This window comes from Megalobrama amblycephala, linkage group LG14 (genome assembly GCF_018812025.1).
Source record: "Megalobrama amblycephala isolate DHTTF-2021 linkage group LG14, ASM1881202v1, whole genome shotgun sequence".
Lineage (NCBI taxonomy): Eukaryota > Metazoa > Chordata > Actinopteri > Cypriniformes > Xenocyprididae > Megalobrama > Megalobrama amblycephala.
Genome location: NC_063057.1, coordinates 31626926 through 31648828, shown reverse-complemented (window position 1 = coordinate 31648828; position 21903 = coordinate 31626926). Strand labels below are relative to the sequence as shown.

The 21903-nt window shown below is 38.8% G+C and overlaps 3 protein-coding genes and 1 pseudogene across 3 annotated transcripts; 2 read left to right on the top strand and 2 right to left on the bottom strand.

The window, feature by feature from the left end:
• Positions 1-4798: 4798 nt before the first annotated feature.
• Positions 4799-8515, top strand: LOC125244421 (uncharacterized protein K02A2.6-like). Its single transcript, XM_048154509.1, has one exon. The coding sequence runs from the start codon at positions 4799-4801 to the stop codon at positions 8513-8515; it is 3717 nt and encodes a 1238-aa protein (XP_048010466.1).
• Positions 8516-8544: 29 nt separating this feature from the next.
• LOC125244420 lies at positions 8545-13414 on the bottom strand. Its single transcript, XM_048154508.1, has 8 exons — positions 13355-13414; positions 12561-12642; positions 12388-12449; positions 12208-12276; positions 11966-12034; positions 11782-11850; positions 10976-11670; positions 8545-8572 (listed from the first exon to the last, which is right to left on the bottom strand). The coding sequence occupies exons 2-8, from the start codon at positions 12637-12639 to the stop codon at positions 8545-8547; spliced, it is 1071 nt and encodes a 356-aa protein (XP_048010465.1). The 5' UTR covers positions 12640-12642; positions 13355-13414.
• Positions 13323-14558, top strand: LOC125244419. The gene is made up of 5 exons (XM_048154506.1): positions 13323-13421; positions 13666-13828; positions 13903-14081; positions 14190-14349; positions 14452-14558. Exons 2-5 carry the CDS (start codon positions 13669-13671, stop codon positions 14556-14558), a joined length of 606 nt encoding a protein of 201 aa, XP_048010463.1. The 5' UTR covers positions 13323-13421; positions 13666-13668.
• A 2657-nt stretch (positions 14559-17215) lies between these two features.
• LOC125244418 lies at positions 17216-21443 on the bottom strand (annotated as a pseudogene).
• Positions 21444-21903: the final 460 nt, after the last annotated feature.

The window sequence follows — 21903 nt, the reverse complement described above, 5'->3', positions numbered from 1 at the left end:
CTGTGGTCTTTTGAGAGTAGAAGCTTTAGCTGTACAGCATATACCTGACACGACTTCCAAGTTGCTCTTTGCAGAAATTAAGTTTTATTTACGGCCGGGCGGTCACTTGTCACAACAACAGAGTGAGTCTCAATGAATAGAAAGATACATGCACATTTAAGTCTTACAGTTGAGTAAAAATCAATGTTACTCAAGTCTACACAGTTAACCAGGTAGGTCAGCAGAAAGTTAAATTGTGCATAGTAGGAAGTAAGGAATATTTGTTATTGGTATAGAAAGTATGTGTATAAATACATAAAATCAAAATTATGCTTGCATGGAGGTTAGTTATTAAATAAGCCTCACCACTAGGGGTGCTATGACTTATGTGTGTGGCTGTGTTGATGACATGCTTTATAGTAGATAAGAAGACATTGCTGTCATCTGAAAAGTAATAAATGTGGGCGTTCCTCTTTTTGTGTAATCTTATTAAACTGTATAGTATTTTAGCTCATCCATAATATTTGTGATGTTGATGAAAGTAAAGTGTTCCTTGATATATTTTAGTGGTTATTTGTGAAACATGTAGAAAGGTATTGGCTGACATGTTTAGTCACTTTTGTGTATTTTTAAAGATGTATAACATTAAAAAGTAGATGAAAGTATTATTTAAATAAGTCATAGCTATTGGCGCAGTAGTAGTTTGAAGTTGGGTAATGTTAGATAGAGAAACAAGTAAGTAGTTTTGGGTGGGGGATCTGTTATGGTGGGGTTTTTAATGAAGGGATAATTAGGTCAAGCAACATTTTGTAATTTCTCATCTATTATTTAGCAGAGATTATGTGTGTATTGTGCATTTCGAAGGTATTTGTCCTCACAAAATGTTTATCATTTGCATGTGGAGTCATAGGCTGGCGGGAGGCATTGTAGGCCTACGGCGTCAAGAGCACGAGAGCACAAAAGTGTTGTTTTGTCTGTGGTGTTGCTCAAAATGACCCAATATTTGAAGGTTACGGGGGAAAAACAGAAACAGTTCGTATACACAGGTGATTATGTGTTAAGACTGGCCTCATATAAACTGAGGGATATGTACGCAGTGAGCATAACATTCTGATGACGTCGCCAGGTAGTCGTTGTTTGGTCAGTATGACGCTGTCTCGGTGAAGTTACGTCGATCTAACGAATGATTTCCGGTACTGGTACATTTTCAGTTTTGCAAGATAGTTTCCCAACTGAAGCCGGGTGCACACTGTGTGTCGAGTTATCTGGGAACTTTGCACATTAACATCTGCTTCTAACTCAAATAAAGCATCAGCCAACTACAGGGGACACAGAGAACAAATCCAGAATCACTTTTCAGTTCTTGTATTTGGCAGTTTAGACAATAGTTTCAATTAGGCTCAAGTAGATTCAATTAGGTTGATAACCTTAAAAGTGAAAAAAAAAGAAAAAAAAAAAAAGGATACATCATTACTTCTGATGAAATGCTAACAAATGTGAACAAATACAATTGGTCCCACTTTATATTAAGTGGCCTTAACTACTATGTACTTACATCAAAAAATAAGTACAATGTACTTATTGGGTTCATATTGAATTGCAAAACACATTTGCAACTATTGAAGTGGGAGACGGGTAAGGTAAGGTTAGGGAAAGCTTTGGTGGTATGGGTAGGTTTAAGGGTAGGGGTAAGGGTTAAGGAATGGGTCAACAGTGTAATTATCAATGTAATTACAGAAATTAATTACAGATGTAATTACATGCAAATGTTTTTAAAATATAAGTACAATGTAGAAACATGTATGTACACAATAAGTGCATTGTATCAAATGATTAATTTAAATGTAAGTACATAGTAGTTAAGGCCACTTAATATAAAGTGGGTCCATACAATTTAAATAAACTTTACCATTCACAATTGTCTCGGTTTGTTCATTTACATATTTAGCTTTATTTCCTTTCCTTATGCAAGCATAACATTAATAACATTTTATATGAACAGTTTAAGCAAATGATGCGTTTCCCGTTTTGTGCGTCACTCACAGTCTTTTAACTTTTCAGCACGCATCATCCTCATACAGATACAGAAAGTGATTGTGCATCTTATCCGCGTTATCTCACCGAAACAATCGCATCTCCAACTTTTCTGCACTCTAGCTCTGTGTGCATGCACCTGCCATGTGAGTTTCACTTTCTTTCGTATTCACTCGGCACTCTCCGCCGCTCTTCGTCATGCTCCGCCATTCGGCATTCTCAGGAAGTCGGTTTGAATTCAGCTCCTTCGTTTCACTTATTTTCTTTGACAGTGCAGCGATCACATACACAAATCTGCCTTTTAGCTTCACAGTGTTTGGCTGGAAGAAAGAGAAATATCTCCCAAACTTGCACCTGCCATCTTGGAGCAAGCAATACAAGGATCTGTAAAAAGTGATCTGATTGAGAACTTTTTGAAGTGTGTCGTGTTAGAGAGCAGCAGAACAGACTTCTGTAGTGCAGACCAGGAGGAATTGATCGAGATCTTAGACAAGTACAGTTGTAGGAGAATTCCAACACAAGAAAACTTCAAGTAAATTTCACAAGAATGGCACACAAGACTCTCATTCAAGAGCCTGATTGTGTTCTTGAACAGCAGACGAGTGTTGGACCTCTGAGGAAACTGAAGATGTATATTGTGCACTACAACCTACAGTGAGGAAAACTGTGTGATCTCTCAAATTCCCTGAAATGATGAATACACACCGAAAGGACATAATGCTTGTGTCTGTGCGTAGTCTGCATGCTGTATAAGCGTAGTTTTACAATACCCTATAGACTTATGGGAAGTGTAGTCCCAAACCCATACATCACCCTGTTAAATCATCATCTCATGTGGATGACGGGTGTCTGAGCTTGATCATCAATAGCTGGGAAACTGTTTTTAGAAATGGCCAATGTTTCAGGAAACCAGACCAAACACTCATTTACAATTCCATGAGACATAATTCATTTTGGTAAGTTGTACTGTATCATTCAACATACCTTCTGATGTTCACTCATATTTATTTTGAGCTGTAACTAATAGTAAAGAGAAGATGATTGGTTCACGTGCGCTTGATCCGTGCTACAGCGATCTGTCATGCTATGATAAAGACAGACAACATGACATTTATTGTTTGAATTTCATCTTAAAATCAACAAAATTTAAAAAAGACTTAAAAAGAAAAAATAACGCACAAAGCCTTTCGTGAATATTGAATGGCAGGCGAGCTAGAAATATTTAGTGAATTAATTCATGTTGCGCATCAACAGAAACGGCACAGATTAAAAGATTTTAGATTTAAGAAACCATATCATTACCTATTAAAACTAAGAAAATTAATAATGTCATTCCAGAACTAGTCCACACAGCTGATAAGTTTAACTGTTTCAGTTTATCTATGTTGAGTGCATGAAATAGGTGCTGAACACAGTCAAAACAGCGCTAATTAAATGTGTTTATTAAACACAGATTTCGTCCCTCCTTTCGGCCCAAAATCAAAAATATCTTTCTCAGTCAAAAATTTTCCACAGCTGAAGTTTCGGTGCATCCCAATTTAAAATTACTTTAAAGGCAATATATGTTAGATTTTTCATGTATTAATAACTTTTTTTTATTGCCAGTGTGTGAATGGCTTGTAGTGCAACGAAGAACGCCCTTACAAAAATAACCTACAGGAATCCTGCAGGATTTTCATTTTTTCTGCAGATATCCTGCAGGAATTATAAAATCCTGCAGGATTTTTCACTTGTACTGCACAGCAGTCCTGCAGGAATTATAAAATCCTGCAGGATTTTTTAAAAAATCTGCAGGAATTATAAAATCCTGCAGGATTTTTCACTTGTACTGCACAGCAGTCCTGCAGGAATTATAAAATCCTGCAGGATTTTTTAAAAAATCTGCAGGAATTATAAAATCCTGCAGGATTTTTCACTTGTACTGCACAGCAGTCCTGCAGGAATTATAAAATCCTGCAGGATTTTTTTAAAAATCTGCAGGAATTATAAAATCCTGCAGGATTTTTCACTTGTACTGCACAGCAGTCCTGCAGGATTTTTTACTTGTGTTGCATGTTTCTGTTGTACTGAAGGGTTCATTCTAGAACATGTAGGAATGTCCTACACATACTGCTGCACATACTGCGCTGTACAGCACAAGTGAAAAATCATACAGGAATTTTAAAAAAATCCTGCAGGACTGCCGTGTGTAACAAGTGGATTGTTAGTTTTCCTGTCATGTTCCCAAGGGGACAGATTTGAGTGATGCACGATCGGAAGTGAGTGACGTTGAGACAGAGAACTAGTTTTTGGCACTTGTAATGCTGTTATGCACCTGTGATAAATAAAGTAAGCAAGGATACTGCTTTAATTGTCCATTCTGTATAGTTTGATAAAACAGACCGGAATGAAACATGGTGGCAGCGGTCGTGAATTCAGCCGAAGTTAGTACCGAGCCATGAAGAGTGAAAAGTGCCGCTAGCTTGTTGTAGTTAGCCTAGCCCGCAAGCTCGAGCAAGGGACTACACAGTGTTTACGGAGTCTTGCCGGAGCAGAAAGGAGCGCCAGACGTCGCGATGGATGGTCTCAAGCCGCCTCCAACACTTTGTTTGGATTCAGCCAACTTAGCGAAAACTTGGAAAAGTTGGAAAGAGGAGTTTACGCTGTATACAGACCTCACTATGCCCGATGCAGAGGAGACAACTAAAGTTAAGTTGTTTAATTACCTCCTCGGAGAGAGAGGGAGGGAACTTTTAGCAACGTTGACAAGCGGTGATACATCGGCGAGGGGACAGTGAGTACAATGATGACGCTGTTTGATAAACATTGCAATCCGCAACTGAATGAGACTGTGGAGCGATATAAGTTTTTTGTTAGAGACCAAGGACAAGACGAAAACATTGACAGATATGTCACAGATTTGAGAGTATTGGCCAGCACATGCAATTTTGGTGACATTAAGGACTCACTAATAAGAGATCGCATTGTGTGTGGTACACAGAGCCCTGCGATGAGGGAAAGACTGTTAAGGGAAGAAAACTTAACGCTGGATAAGTGCATGCAAATATGCAGAGCTACTGAACTGTCAAAAGAGAACAGCAAAACCATACAAGGTAAAACGGTGGAAGAAATACATGCAATGGAGAAGAATCCAAAGAGAGACAAAAAGGAGGAGATTAACTGTAACTTTTGTGGCAAAACACATGAGAAAAATAAACACAGATGTCCAGCCTATGGAAAGAAGTGTAAGAAGTGTGGAAAAGAGAATCACTTTGCTGCAAAATGCAAGTCCAAGTTTGAGAAAAACAAGAGCAGACCGGTACACACAATTTCAGAATCAAGTGAGTCGTGTGAGGATATCATGACAATAACAGACATCAGTGAAAACCAAGAGACAACAAATCAAGTGAAAGAAGCACACAGCAAAAGTCAACATCTCTTTGCAGGTATGTTGTTGGACAAAAAGCTAGTTAACTTTCAGATAGACTGTGGTGCTACTTGTAATGTTATCCCAATGCAACTGTTGAACCCAAATATACAATTGGAAAACACAGAGAAAGTACTTGTCATGTACAACAAAAGCAGATTACGACCACTTGGAAAATGTAAAGTCAAACTCCGAAATCCGAGAAATGATAAACTATATAGACTTGAGTTTCAAGTGGTGGACCAGGTGGACAGGATCCCGCTACTGGGAAGAAAAGCTAGTGAAGCCATGAAATTGATCAAAGTACAGTATGAGAACATACTGGCGATTGACAGTATAGTGAAAACACAATGTACAGACAAAACGACTGACAACAGTGAGCAGCTGACAAATATGGAGAAAATAAAGGGAGAGTTCGGAGATGTTTTCACGGGCGTTGGCTGCCTAGAAGGCGAGTACAACATAGAAATAGACAAAAGTGTACCACCAGTAAAACTGCCTAAACGCAGAGTGCCTGTTGCAATGATGACTCCACTCAAAGAGGAACTAAAGAATCTTGAAAGCCAAGGAATCATAGCACCTGTGGAGCGCAGCACTGACTGGATAAGCAGTATGGTGTCAGTGACGAAACAAAATGGAAAGCCAAGGATCTGTATAGACCCCAAACCACTGAATAGAGCACTAAAAAGGAGCCATTTTCCTCTTCCAACCATTGATGATGTTCTGCCAGGACTCTCAAAATCCAAGGTATTCACTGTTTGTGATGTAAAGCATGGATTTTGGCATGTCAAGCTGGATGAAGCGTCCAGCTACCTCACCACATTCGCAACCCCATTCGGACGGTATCGTTGGCTCAGGATGCCAATGGGTATAAGCCCAGCTCCGGAAGTCTTCCAAAGGAAACTCATGCAAGCACTAGAAGGCTTACCGGGTTTGTATATCATTGCGGATGATATACTGATCACAGGGGAGGGTGACACACAAGAGGAAGCAGACAAAGATCATGAGGAAAACTTGAGATGTTTTCTAATGAGGTGTAGACAAAGAGACATTAAGCTCAATGCAGACAAGTTTAAACTGAGGAGAGAGTCTGTACCCTACATTGGACACTTGCTGACAGCAGAAGGCCTCCGCATTGACCCAGAGAAAGTGCGGGCTGTGCGGGAGTTACCGAGGCCTACAGATGTTAAGGGGGTACAGAGACTTGTAGGTATGCTGAACTACCTGTCAAAGTTTTGTGATCATCTTTCTGATGACTGTGAAGTTTTGAGACAACTTACACACAAGGAGAACATGTGGGAATGGACTGAGGTGCACGAGACAGCTTTTAAACGATTGAAAGACAAAATAACAAATGCACCACTGCTCAAGTACTATGACCAAAATGAGGAGTTAACCCTGCAATGTGATGCCTCAGAGACAGGACTAGGAGCAGCCCTGACACAGAGAGGTAAACCTGTGGCATTTGCGAGCAGAGCGCTGACACCCACTGAGAGGGGTTATGCACAGATCGAAAAAGAATGTTTGGCCATAGTGTTCGGAATGGAAAAGTTCCATCAATATACTTATGGTAGAAAAGTGACTGTTCAAAGTGACCATAAGCCACTGGAGAATATTGTGAGAAAACCGCTACTTAGTGCACCAAAGAGATTACAAAGAATGTTACTCAGGCTGCAGAAATACGACATTAATGTGATCTATGTGCCTGGGCGAGACATGCTACTAGCTGACACACTAAGCAGAGCTTATTTACCTGACAGCAATCAGGGAGACACAGAGACAGAGCTAGAGACTGTTAACATGATTACCTACTTACCAATCTCTGCAGAAAGACTATCAGCTATTCGCGATGCAACAAGGGAAGACACAAAGTTGCAGGAAGTGATTAAGTTGATTCGTAAAGGATGGCCTCAGAACAAAAAAGACATTGAGCAAAACATTCAACACTATTTTGCTTTTCAGGACGAGCTGAGCTTTCAGAATGGCATAGTGTTTAGGGGAGAAAGAGCAGTTATTCCTGACACACTAAGAGCTGACCTGACCAGCCGCATACACTCAACACATCTGGGAGTGGAAGGTTGCCTCAGACGAGCACGCGAGTGTGTGTACTGGCAAGGGATGACTGAGCAAATAAAGACGTTTATTTCCAAATGTGACATCTGCAGGTCAATTGACTCCAAGCAACAAAAAGAGACATTGCATCCCCATGACATTGCCTACAGACCTTGGGCTAAGGTAGGGACTGATTTGTTTTCTTGGCACAATAAAGACTACCTAGTAACTGTGGACTATTATTCAAACTTTTGGGAGGTTGATTATTTACCGGACACCAAAAGTACCACAGTGATTCACAAACTGAAAGCACACTTTGCTCGTCAGGGGATTCCAGATGTGCTCATCTCGGATAACGGACCGCAGTACTCATCACACGACTTTAAAAGGTTCAGTCAAAAGTGGGAATTTGTGCACAGAACATCGTCACCCGGGTACCCCCAAAGCAATGGAAAGGCGGAGTCAGCGGTCAAAACGGCAAAACGTCTTATGCAGAAAGCTGCAGCTGCTGGACAGGATCCATACTTAGCTCTACTGGACCATCGCAACACACCGAGCCAAGGTCTCACCACCAGTCCAGCACAGAGACTTCTCAGCAGGAGGACCCGGACCCTTCTTCCTACTAAAGATACACTGTTGGAGCCTAAAGTGTCAAACAACAAACAGGGACTGATTAACAACAGACAAAGGCAGGAGAAATACTACAACCGCACAGCAAAAGACTTGGACTGTTTCACATCGGGGGACAGTGTTCGAGTCCAACCATTTGAGCCTTGTAAAACTTGGAAAACAGCTAGAGTGATTAGACCAGTGAGTCCCAGATCTTATGAGGTTGAGTTGGAGTCGGGTGGTGTCCTGAGGAGAAACCGTCGCCACCTCAGACACAACTACTGCCCACCCTCAACATCTGCACAAACAGGGGTGTTGACAAACTCACAAACTGTAGCTGCTGAATGTGCTCAGGGTAATGATCAAAGCACTGTTACTACGAGGTCGGGTCGTCAGGTCACAATGCCTAGCTATTTGAGGGATTATTCTATGTGAAATTATTATTGGACATGTTTCGTAATTTTCTAGGTATGTTTGTGAGTTGCGGTTGCACTGTAAAAGAGAGGGGAAAAGGGTAAATGAATAATTGAGTGCACAGTTAATTTGCAAGGAATATATTGTCAAGAATAAGTTTACAAAATATGCACTTGAAGTTAATGTTCTAATTGTTCAAAAAAAAAAAAAAAAAAAAAAAGAGAAAGGATGTAACAAGTGGATTGTTAGTTTTCCTGTCATGTTCCCAAGGGGACAGATTTGAGTGATGCACGATCGGAAGTGAGTGACGTTGAGACAGAGAACTAGTTTTTGGCACTTGTAATGCTGTTATGCACCTGTGATAAATAAAGTAAGCAAGGATACTGCTTTAATCGTCCATTCTGTATAGTTTGATAAAACAGACCGGAATGAAACACCGTGCACCTCACGCAGAAACAAAATGTTTGCTTACAGGAGTTTTCCCTGTAAATGAAAAATAAATAAGTCAAAAAATATATATAAAAAAACCCTACAGGTTTTGGATTCAGGATAGGTTATGTCTAGACTAGAGAATAAAACTCTGATAGTTGCTGTAGTTTTATTCATACAATTTTTATTTAATTAGATTCAAGTACATTTCATGGAACTATTTTGGATATATTATGCTCTGGCTGTTGGCAGCAATGAGACAAAACAATGAGTCTTAACAAGTAAATTAAAAAAATTAAGAGTAAGAATAAATAGGCAATTATAAAAAAAAAAAAAAAAAACATTTCTCTAAATCATTTCAAAATTATACATTTCTGCAAACATCCACGACATGTCAACATTCAAGAGATATGAGTCTGTATACTGTACATTTTTACCTTTTATAACATGAAGATGCAGCTATTTTGTTTTTAATCCAACTCCCATCTATTTGGTTGGATGCAAAAAAAATTATTTGCAAGACCTGGTAGGTCCTTGAGGTAGACACAGGTTGAATGTATGTCTGTGCATTTGATAAGTTCAACTGAGTCAATCCCTCTTTCTTTTAAAATGCTTTTTGCCGTTATCCCTGATTCTCTGTCTTTGCTGATGTCATTACTTGTTGTTTTCATAACATCAATGAAGGCATGACCCTCTCCTTGCGCATTGCCTACGTCTATAAATGATCGTACTAATGCTATAGACCCATGTTTGGTTTGAACTGCATGGTTGATTCTTTTAGATAAAGATTTAGCTCCTTTTGAATGAATTCGCTTGCCATTAACCACAGCCCTAGAATAAAAACTGAAAGCTTTATTTGCACTAAAACCTGACTCTTGAAGGATATGAGACTCTCTTGGGGTTGGCTGTCGTACATGTGGGCATCCAAGAAACATCACGCTAGAACTACCAATACACTTTGTCACAATATTGGTGCCTCCCAACATTTTTTCAACAAAGCTTTTGCTTTGCCGTGTTTGTTCATCATTGAATACAGCAGCAATGAGTCGTGGAACATGTTGGTAAAGGTTAAACATGTTAACAATTTGTTCTGCTACAGCTTGTGTGCCATGAAAGAGTTTCTGAAGGTGTCCATTCTGGGACTCATATAAGAATGCACTGTGACTCCATAAAGGACCCCAATTTTTCACAGATGCTGCTGCATGTACAAGTATGTGGACATTATAAGACACATGACACTTTCCATACTGAGACTCAAAACGGCCCACAAATGCTTTTAAAAGGCCATCAGCTTTGTCAATGTCGTGGGGGGAAATTGAATCTTGAAGGAGAATGTATGTAGCCTGTACTAGAAGTAGTAAATGGTCAAGATATTGTCTGGGTAAAATGCCGAACAAACAGGGAAGGCTGTAAAATAAGAGAAAGTGTCTGTATTCCGAAGCTTTCCAATATTTACGCAAAGAAATTGAACGGGGTGGTCTTGTTATACTTGTAGGTGGTTTAATGGCAAGTAACCTTCTTTCAATCTGCTCGTTTTCTCTTCCAATGTACCAAGGCTCTGTATGGTATTTGGAGTCAAACCATAGGGTAGTCAGCTGGCGACAAACACCAAGTAATATGCCATGCATGTAATCATATGCAAATCCAGAAACCATATTAAAAAACATCAGCAGCATTAGAGGAGATGGACCTTTTACGCCATTTATGCATGTTCCAGAACCAACAGCTTGCTGAGCATCTTCAGTGTGTTTTCTGTGTGATCTCAGCTCTGGCCCTGTTGACTGCAAAGGATACACCCTAGTAAACCCATTACCCTTTTCTACAACTTCACCCTTTTGATAACACCAGTTACAACCATGCTCTCCATTAAATTGTTTGACATTCTGTACAGCACAACGAGCCACTGAATCACAAATGCAAAGCAAACTGTATACATGGAGTACTGTTTTTTCACCTTTCCACTGACAAGGTAACCCTTGGTTTTCAAGACTTCGCAATTCATCAACAAATGATTGCAGAAACGAGTTCATTTCTGGCTTTTTTGGCCCAAACCACAAACCGCCAAGAATGACATGCTTTGCCCTCAGATTAGGGGGGAGCTCGTTGATTGTGACTTGAAGAGGCCAGATATGAAAAGGAGAAGATTTGAAAATTGGAACACCATCAACATTCCAGGACACTGAAATATTCAACAATTTTGGGTCATTTAGTGCATCAATCGATTTGTACATAGTGCCATCAAATATGTCTTCAACATTTTGTGAGTTGCGCTTTGTCCTTGACCATTTGTAATTCAAAGACTGACAAAAATCTGTATCTTGAAATTTACCTCTTAATTGATCTGAAATAGATAACTTGATAAAGACAGAGCCAGATTTGATTAAGTTTTCCATGTCCCCTGGGGTACCATTGCATGAAGCACAATGGGTGGGGATTTCACTACCAAAGAAATGTTGGCAGGATGGGCAAATATACTGGACTTCAAAAGTGTCACAGTGAAAGGATTTCATGAACTTGTATAAGCTATCTGGAACACCATTGGTTGAATCAGGACAGTGGAGATTGATAAGATCTAACAAGTCACTCAAAGCCACTTTGGATGTTGTATGCCTGAGGCTGTAGGCAAGTATGCACAGCAGAGATTCTTCATTAGTGATTTTGGCATTTGGATATATTTTTTCCTCACTGGCACACTCCTCTCTTTCTTCTGTGCTTCCCTCACAAACTGCACTGTGGTTTCTGACAATCTAGAAAGTAAATATTGCACTAATTACAAGCTGACACATAAAGAAGTGTGAGCTTTAAAAAAAAAAGCATGAGGCTATAGACTAGATACATATTCTAAACTTTATTCTCACATGAGTCTGTGGAAAGTTCTCATCAGCTGTGCTAAAAACATCACCCTCGTCATCAGCAGAAAAGCCTTCCTGTCAGAAATTGTGCATTTATTGCACATTAAAACAAAATCCATATGAACACCGATATTTACAAATGTATGCAAAAAGCATTGGATTAAAAAAAATATCAGAAATCCATTCTCACATCAGCATCTGAAAAGTTTCCATCAGCATCGCTGACGACCTCATTCTCTTCATCAGTAGAAAAGTTTCCCTGTGAGACATGTACAGGTACTTGGACCACTAGTTTTATGCATGTACTTAAATTTTGTAAATGTTCTGGCTGATAAAGGATCAAAGAATTGCCAACCTTATGACAACAAGGAAGCACAATTCTAAAGAAGATTAACTTTGAAAAATAAAAAAAATAAAAAAGCCTATTCTCACATGAGCATCAGGGCAGTTCCTGTCAGATTTGCTGATATTGTCACCACTGTCATCATTGGAAATGTTTTCCTATAAGTATGAAATTATAAACATACAGGAGCATGTTAGACATGGTTTCTTGACTACAACAAATGGCCATGAATTTATCACTGAAAATGTTTTTTAGGCCAACATTAAAACCTGAAATACTTCAACTATATCGGGAATAAGCCATGTCTTGTATGATCTTCTCTTTTTTGCTCCTGAAGAAGAAAAAAGAGCAGATTTCTTGCTTATTTGATTAATGTAAGTCAATATGCAATTGTACAATAAGAAACAAATTGCCTAAAATACAGTTATTTGCATTCAGCAACCTATTATATTCTGTGTCCATCGCCTTTTTGTAGCTGCGGGAACAGGTGCCTCTTCATTTAAGTACACTTTATACTCCATATCCTTCAAAAAGAAACACGTTAGTGTTATTTCTTTGTAAATATAATAAAGAATATATTTTTTGCATTACCCGAATAGCTTAATCCAAATGAGAACATTTCCTAAAAATGACTACAATAACGAATCTGGGTATTGACAAAATTGACTTAGTTAATTGGAAGACATATTTTATTTTAGAAGGCTATTTTTTTAAAGAAAAGAAAAGTTTGGTCGTAAAAGTCTTAGTGTTGTCTTTCACCCTGAAAAAGAAGCTCGTGTAATTTACATAAAGAACCGGTAAATTAATCTTTTCACTGAGGTGACGTGTTTCATTGACGCTCACTTGCTTCGCGCAGCCGATTCACGTGACATCATTGCACGTCATTCATCAACTGTCACTTTGTATCGTGAAGGTAAGTCCGCCTTTTATTATATAATTATATCGTTATAATGCTTTAAATTACTGTTTTGTTATACATTTCTAAAATAATGTGTATTTGTAACACTAAAACATATGAAGATGTTTTTCTTTTCTTTCTTTCTTTTTTTTTTTTTGCTGTCGATACATTATAGGCCAGTATTATATTATAGCCTATAACTACCATATACCGCCTACATCAAAACTTTTTTTAATAAATGACTATAAAAAGTAAGCCGTAACTATTGCTAACAAAAAACATTATTATTATTTTTTTTTTTTTTGCTAATAATTGATATCATTGTACCTTTTTGTTACCTTAGATTAGAAATAAATTATCTGCACCGGACGAGACCGAGTCGCTGGCTGGCCTGGTTGCGTTAAGGTAACACTGTTGTCATGGATACAATCAGCTGAAGGCAACAGATGAATGTGAATGAGGAGACTTTAAGAGTTTTGTACACCTTTGGATATATATATATATATATATATATATATATATATATATATATATATATATACACATACATATATATATTATTATTATTATTATTAATGAATAAATGTATTCATGTTCGTTCAATTGTATGTATGTAAATATGTATGCATTTAATTATTTATTTATTTAGAAAATGAGCAAAACATGGGTTCTGGTGGAATGGAGGGAGGAGCCTCCCACCTATGATATTGTCCCTAAAAAGGACATACTAAAAAAAAAGTTTGAATCTGGAGATGTTGTGGATGTGGCTTATGAAGAGGAAAGTTCCCCAGCCACAGTTATAGATATTGATGGTAAAAGTTCAGCAAACAAGACTTAATCATGATATAGAAGATATGTATTTCCTAATTTATTTTTGTCCCTTCAGAGAGCAAAGATACCCTCAGGAGGAGGATGTTTAGGCTAGAGGGGAAAAGAAAAAATCAGCCATGTTTGCAAAATGATGCAAAAAGAGTAGCAAAGAAAAAAAAAACGTACACTCCAACTCAGTCCCCATCTCACTCCAAAACGTCCTCATCTGATCAAGAGCCTCCAGTCAAACATCAAGTAATACCTACATCTTTTAAATGGCTACTCTTATTTTTCATTATGCTTATTTAAATAACAAATATTAATGACACCGATATGACACTAATATTGTGTGTCCATCTTTAGGTCATCCACCGAAAGGACAGTATGTTAATGCAAGAGATTAACAGCATGGAGAGTCAAGCTGAAGAGCATTCAAGCCGAGAAACTCAACTTGAGAGAGAAATTCTCAAATTAAAAAAAGAAAATGAGAATCTAAGAGCACTTAATATAGCTCTGCAACAAGGTATTATTTTTTTCTTCATGTATTTCTGTCTATTCATCTATATATTAATTTATCAGTCAGTGTGGTTGTCTGTTAGTAATCATTTATTTTGTATTTTTTAAGAAATTCTTCCAATGCTCAAGTGCAGCATGAACCAGGACACTCGTCTTGTTTCAACAACCACAAGTTGCTCAACAACCACAAGATTCAAGTCAGAAGAATCCTCCTGAAAAGGTGAATACAAATATATTAGTTTGTTTATATAGCCTATATTCACGTAAAGTGTTGTGCAGAAGTCGTAGAAGGCATGTTAACTTCTTCATGTTTCATTTTACTTTTGTAACAAAATACACATTTGATATGATCACCCCCTTGACTATAAAACAGCTGGCACACTAAACCAAAATATATCACTTTTTTGTTGAAGAATCTAACAAGCCTAACACTTTTGCACAGTATGTAGTCAAAGTTATATGCTTTTAGATACAGTGTCCCTAACTTTTTTTCTTGACAGACACAGGGGCTAGGAATTAGTTCAGCTGTACTGACAAGTTGTGGACGGGGGGGCACATCATGTTCTGCCATGGTGAAAGATCTGGCAGTGGCAGTGTTTGGGAGAGAGACACTGGCCACACATGGGCTGTCTGGAAGGGCTGGCAATGCTAACACAGGCACTTTGGCAAAGCCAGCTCTTGACCAGGACAAAGTTGTAATGATCCTAGGTGAGAAAAATGTCCTGCTTTTTTCTTTACGCAAACATGATTGTTGCAGTTATAGTGCAAAATTGTAATAATGTTATCACATATGATAAGTGGAATTGCATTTACAGACACAGTACAAAAAAAGTTCCCAGATGTTCCAAAAAAGTTCATCAGGGCAGCACTAAGAGAAAAGTTAAATGATGAGCACAAGTTACGAGTAAGGTAATAATTTGTCATACACACAACACACTCGCTCATGCTCTTTCTCTCTCTCTCTCTCTCTCTCTCACACCTCACACACCCTCATGCTCTCACACACACACACACACACACACACACATACTCATGCTCTCTCTCTCTCTCTCTCTCTCTCTCTCTCTCACACACACACACACACACACACACACATGCTCATGCTCTCTCTCTCTCTCACACACACACACACACACACACACACGCTCATGCTCTCTCTCTCTCTCTCTCTCTCTCACACACACACACAAACAAATTTTTAAATTTCTCTTTGTTTCTTGTTTTTCAGGAAAACAGTGTAGAGGCTTCATTTGGCTGTGAATTGGTCTCTGCTTCGCTCTGCTCTTACAGTTTCAATAAATACAATAAATAATTTGTGAAAATGCATTGTTTGTTGTGAAGTTATTCCCCCTGCATTAATCCTACAGAAGACATAAGAAGACCTGTATAATTGCATATATATCCACAACAGTCCTGCAGGAACTTTGAATATTATATTTTAAAACACTGCAGGGATATAATTCCTGCAGGTATTCCTTCATAAAATTCCTGCAGGTATTCCTTCATAAAATTCCTGCAGGTATTCCTTCAGGAAAATGAGCTGAAAATCCTGTAGGAAATCCTGTAGGAAATCTGCATAATATTCCTGCAGGATTCCTGTAGGTTATTTTTGTAAGGGCGCGGGCCGCTTTTTATGTTAAAAGCACATTTTTGTTCATATTCATGGTGTCTCAAAATTAGGGACGTCCAGATCCGATCACGTGATCGGAAATCGGGCCCGATCACGTGGTTTCAGACTCGATCGGAATCGGACGTTACCTCCCGATCAGACTCGGATATATAGTATTAGGGGTGCAACGGTTCTCAAAAAATCGAACCGTACGAATGACGACGCATCTATTGGTTAATATGGTTTGTTTAAAATAGCAACGTGGAAAACGACAGACAGAGTTCAGATAATGTATGTTTCAGTCGATGGATGCGCAAAACGTTACAACAACGATAATCAGAAAGCATGGATAAAACAGTCACTCTTTGTAAACTGTTAACTGCGAGTGCCGTCTGCTCTAATGTCCAGTCATTTACGCCGTCATCACCCGGGTGTTGATACAGGTGAGACCTGAACAGCACACGTTGCTGTCTGTGTTTAAACTAACTAATTTAAGCCTTGCTGATTTAAACCTTCAAGAACAAGACGCGAAAGAGAACTCGCGCGCGCGCTGTGAGAAGATTTGTGTGCGCTGATCCGAAGCGCGCACACGCTTATTTCAGTCAGCGCGCAAATACTGAGTTCTCTTTCAAGTCTTGTGCTTCAGCGGACAAATTCATACAAAAATTATGTCAACATGCCCGTCTTGTCGAGTATCCTAGCAAACATAGTCAGTTATGACTTAAGTGAACGTATATTAGTCGAGAAAGACATCGCATGTGTAAGAGTATATGTACTGGATCGTGCATGTCTTAAAGGGGAAAAAAATATTCCTGCTGCCTGTTTTTAATGTTAAACAACAAATAACAAAGAAATCACTCACTGCTCTTGACTGAATAGTTTTTGTAACTTCAATAATGATTAATCTTTATTTATTTGATACAGTAAAGATAATATGCAGTGATATTTTATATTTGATTACTTTATCCATTTTCTGTACGTGAAAACGACTGTTAGATACCTGAAAAACCTGAAAAGCACTGTTCCTGGATCCTGGATCTGTTTTTTCGCTCTTCTTTATTCTTTTTCATGTATTATAGAAGTATCGGATCGGGACTCGGTATCGGTAGATACTCAAAATCAAATGACTCGGACTCGGACTCGAGGGCAAAAAAACGTGATCGGGACATCCCTACTCAAAATAACACAGTTGAGTACACTTAGATGTTCTTAAGATTATCTTTAGAAGTACTAACGAAGAGCTTTTAGAATATTAAGTACAAAATTAGTGCTCAAAATGTGATCAGATCTCTGTTACCTGCAGGAAATGGATGTGATCCTGTGTGTGTGAAAGCTGCTCCAGCTCAGCGTCTCTCCTCCTCAGATCATTGATCTCCTGCTCCAGTCGCTCCAGTCGTCCTTCAGCTCGACTCACTGCAGTCTTTTTCTGATCTCTGATCCGCTGTGTGGCCTCAGAGCGGCTTCTCTCAATGGAGCGGATGAGCTCAGTGAAGATCCTCTCACTGTCCTCCACTGCTGTCTGTGCAGAGCGCTGTTAGGACACACATCACAATCACACAGTGGCTTCAGTGAGTCCTGACTGAGACTTCTCAAACTTCTCTTCTTCTCCAGACTCACCTTATGAGACGCCACAGCCTCTCTCAGCTGCTGAAGATCTTTCTCTCTCTGCTGGATCCTCTGCTGGAGCAACCTCTGCATCTCCTTCAGCTGTTTCTGCAGCATAAAACCAATAACAGCAAATGTCACATTACACTGTCACTAAATCATCATATGAAGAGGTTTTTGTTTTGTAAAAAGGTTTGTGTTGGTAAATGTTTATGGTGCATTTTCACCATATTTTGTGTTAAGTTCAATGCGGAGCACAAATACGCTGAGCAGTGAAACTCCACTTGCAGCTACTGTTCACTTATGTTGACATCTGCAGTGTGAATTATGTCACCTGATCATATGGGTGCCAATATAAATAATGTCAACATTATTTCATCAGTGTCTAATTTCAAGGTGCCCTAGAACCCTTTTTCACATGTAATATAAGTCTCAGGTGTCCCCAGAATGTGTCTGTGAAATTTCAGCTCAAAATACCCCATAGATTTTATTATAAAAATTTTTAACTGCTTATTTTGGGGGATAATTAAAAATGCGCCGTTTCAGTGCGTGTCCCCTTTAAATGGTCGCGCTCCCCGCCCCCAAGCTTGCAACTCTATAATACATTGCATAAACAAAGTTCACACAGCTAATATAACCCTCAAAATAGATCTTTACAAAGTGTTCGTCATGCAGCATATCAGATCATGTAAGTGTAGTATTTATTTGGATGTTTACATTTGATTCTGAATGAGTTCGATAGTATGCTAACGGGGCTAAAGCTAACATTACACACTGTTGGAGAGATTTATAAAGAATGAAGTTGTGTTTATGAATTATACAGACTGCAAGTGTTTAATAATGAAAATAACGACATGGCTCTGGTCTCCGTGAATACAGTAATAAACGATGGTAACTTTAACCACATTTAACAGTACATTAGCAACATTCTAACGAAACATTAAGAAAGACAATTTACAAATATCACTAAAAATATCATGATATCATGGATCATGTCAGTTATTATTGCTCCATCTGCCATTTTTCGCTATTGTCCTTGCTTGCTTACCTGCATAAAGTCTGTTGTTTCAGCTAATGCCTTGTCTAATGCCTTGAACATGAGCTGGCATATGCAAATATTGGGGGCGTACATATTAATGATCCCGACTGTTGCGTCACAGTTGGTGTTATGTTGAGATTCGCCTGTTCTTCGGAGGTCTTTTGCACAAATCAAATTTACATGAGAAGGAGGAAACAATGTTGTTTGAGACTCACTGTATGTCATTTCCATGTACAGAACTCTAATTATTTAACTATGCCGAGATAAATTCATTTTTCAATTCTAGGGCACCTTTACAGTTCATACCTGTTTCTCTGTCCTCTGTGCTGCAGCTGATACAGTGTTGTGGTTTTTATGTTCATCCATCGTACACAGCACACATATACACTTCTGATCAGTGCGGCAGAAAACCTCAAGGATCTTGTCATGTTTCTGGCAGATCATCTCCTGCAGTCGTCCAGTGGCTTCAGTCACTTTATGTGGCTTACGTGAGTGAAATTCCTCATGACGGTCAAAATGCGTTTGACAGTAAGATTCCAGACACACCAGACAGGACTTGACGGCTTTGTGTTTTCTTCCAGTACAGACATCACACTGCACATCTCCAGCTCCAGTGTAACAGTCAGCAGGAAGTTTCGTCTTCTTCAGTTTCTCCACCACTTCAGCCAGAATGGTGTTTTTTGCTAAAGCAGGTCTTGGACTGAAAGTCTGTCTGCACTGAGGGCAGCTGTAGTCTCTCATCTGATCCTCCTGATCCCAGCAGTCTGTAATACAGCTCTTACAGTAACTGTGTCCACAGGAAGTTTTCACTGGATCCTTCAGGAGATCCAGACACACTGGACACAGGAACTCATTCTGATCCACTGAAATTCTGGCTTCTGCCATTTTACTGCATGAATACAGAGACACAAACACACAACAGATCAACTACACTTCAGTTTCAGTTCCTCTGAACTTATGTTATTCTTGTTTCCCATTTCTGTTTGAGTGATGTGTGCAAATGTCTGCAAGTCTGTAAAGTCACAGATTAAAACGTCCACTAGATATCAGCCTCAGACAATCAAAGAATATAAGTTACAGAGAATCAGGACAACACCATTAATAACTGCAGTAAAACTGCATCCTAATTATCATATCTATACTGTAAGAAGGTGTGTAGGCACCTATTGTAATCGTTAGTGTTTTTATTATTATTATTATTCCACTCTTGAGTCTATGGCAGCCCATAGAACCAGTTGTGGGAAAGTTATGAAATTTGACACACAGTCTGAACTGTCACCATAGCACATTTGGTGTCTTTCAATCCCTCGAGAGCCACCAACTCTCCAAAGTTGCACTCACGGTTAGGTTAATAAATTTTGAACTGTAAGGACTAGAAACATTTTATTCCCTCTGATTCCTTGTGTTACATTCAAGGATGTATTGTTTATTTGCATTCTTTGTATACCTCTGTGGAAATGTGTGATGTGTTGGTGTCTGTTTTCTCTCCCTCTGTTTATACTTTTTCCTTGTGTGCTCATTTCTTGTTGCCACTCAACCTATCACTCAATAGGTTTGTACCATCTGGAGTCAATTCCCTGCTCATCAGTGGTGGCTGCTTTGATTGGCTCTGTTGAGGAGTGCTGGAGTTTAAAAGACTGAGGAGACGGAGGATATTTCCTTCATGCAGAGATCTCCTGTTTCCAGATCCCAGAGAAAGTTGTTTATTGAAGTGTAAGTGAGTTGGTACTGTAGCTCACATTAAGTGTTCTTAAACTCAAATATATATTTTTTTTCATGAAATTTATCTTTGGTAGGGAGGTGGATGCCAACTTTTGTTTGTCAGTATACCTGTTTCCTCCTGTTTATTGGGCAGTAAGGGTAGTATATTGCATTTTATTTTGGTTTTCTTATCCTTTCTAGGTATGTTATTTTCAAACCCCTTTTAGGAAGGTTGATCTTTTGTTTTATTTTGGCCCTGTCCCCTCCCGAAGCTTTATGTTATCCCCACTTATGATTTTGAGAAACAAACATATGACATTTCATATGTTGACTAAAATAAAAATCTTTTTTTTTTTTCTCTGCTAAGCTCTTGTGATCTTGTGTTTGTTGAACTGGAACCTGGAAATAGGAGTGTTCTTGTGCTCTCTCCTTAATTCTTTTGTTACCTGCCTTCTTTAACCACTAGACTTTTAGGTAGGCTCGTAACAATTGGCTCAAGACTATTTGATTGCACCCTTTGATGTCATTTTTTGCCATTTTGAATTTTTAGTTCTTTTTTTACTTTTTCAAACTCCTCCGATGCAGTTTCTCTGACTTTCACAATTTAACCAGATCATCTTCAGACCATGCCAACAAAAGTTATGGAATTCAAGTTGATTTGTCAAATTTGTCAAGCCATTCTCAAATAATGCGTGAATGAATTCAACAAAGCACACCAAGAGGCTGTCTAACACTTTAGCATATTCTGACCAAACTTGATGTGTGTTATGACAACCACAGTTGTCATAGTTGCACAGTTGTGGTTCAGTGCCACCTGGTGGTCAGGAGATTTTACTTATAACTTCTGAATGGTTTTCCCATTTGAATTTTGTTGTACAATGCTATATTTCACAAACACATTGGCTTATCCTTGTAAAACTCTGTACGTGTCTTCGGCACCATGCCCTGAAGGACCTGAATGTTTCGTGGAAGTGCCACATTGTGGTCAAAAGTTATAATGAAATTTTAAATAATGCTAATGCTAACTTTTGATTAAATTGTTATTGTAATTAAACTGGTCTCGGTAGATTCCTTGGGTCATGCCAAGAACATAGATACCAATTGCCATAGTCGGCCAAACTTGTGTTCAAAATACAAAATGTATATAACAAGCAAGTATATCATGAATCCAATTTCCAAACTGTGTTTTTGTCTTAGCCTGAATCACTACGGTATACCTATTAAGTGTTTATATTCAGACTATTTTAGACTGGTTGGGTCGCCAACCGCTGTGGAGTAGCCCAGTATCTGCTTGACTCATCATGCAGTTTTGTTTATTAGTGAAGTTCACAACGTAATTTCGGGAGGAGTGAACCCATCTAATCTTTCAATTAGTGAAACTCAAACATAATCTCAAGAGGAGGGAACCCTAATCTTTCAATTACATCCAGAGTATATAAGCAGCTACTCACCCTGCTCTGGCATCAGTTGTTTCAATATCCCTCCACCTCCCCAACTCCACCACATAAATTAGGCATCTCATCTATTGTACTCCTCTTCCATGCACTAGTAGTCCCTGGGGGTATATCCAAGCTCGAGTTGAAGCTGCTTCCTCGAGCCCCTCCACA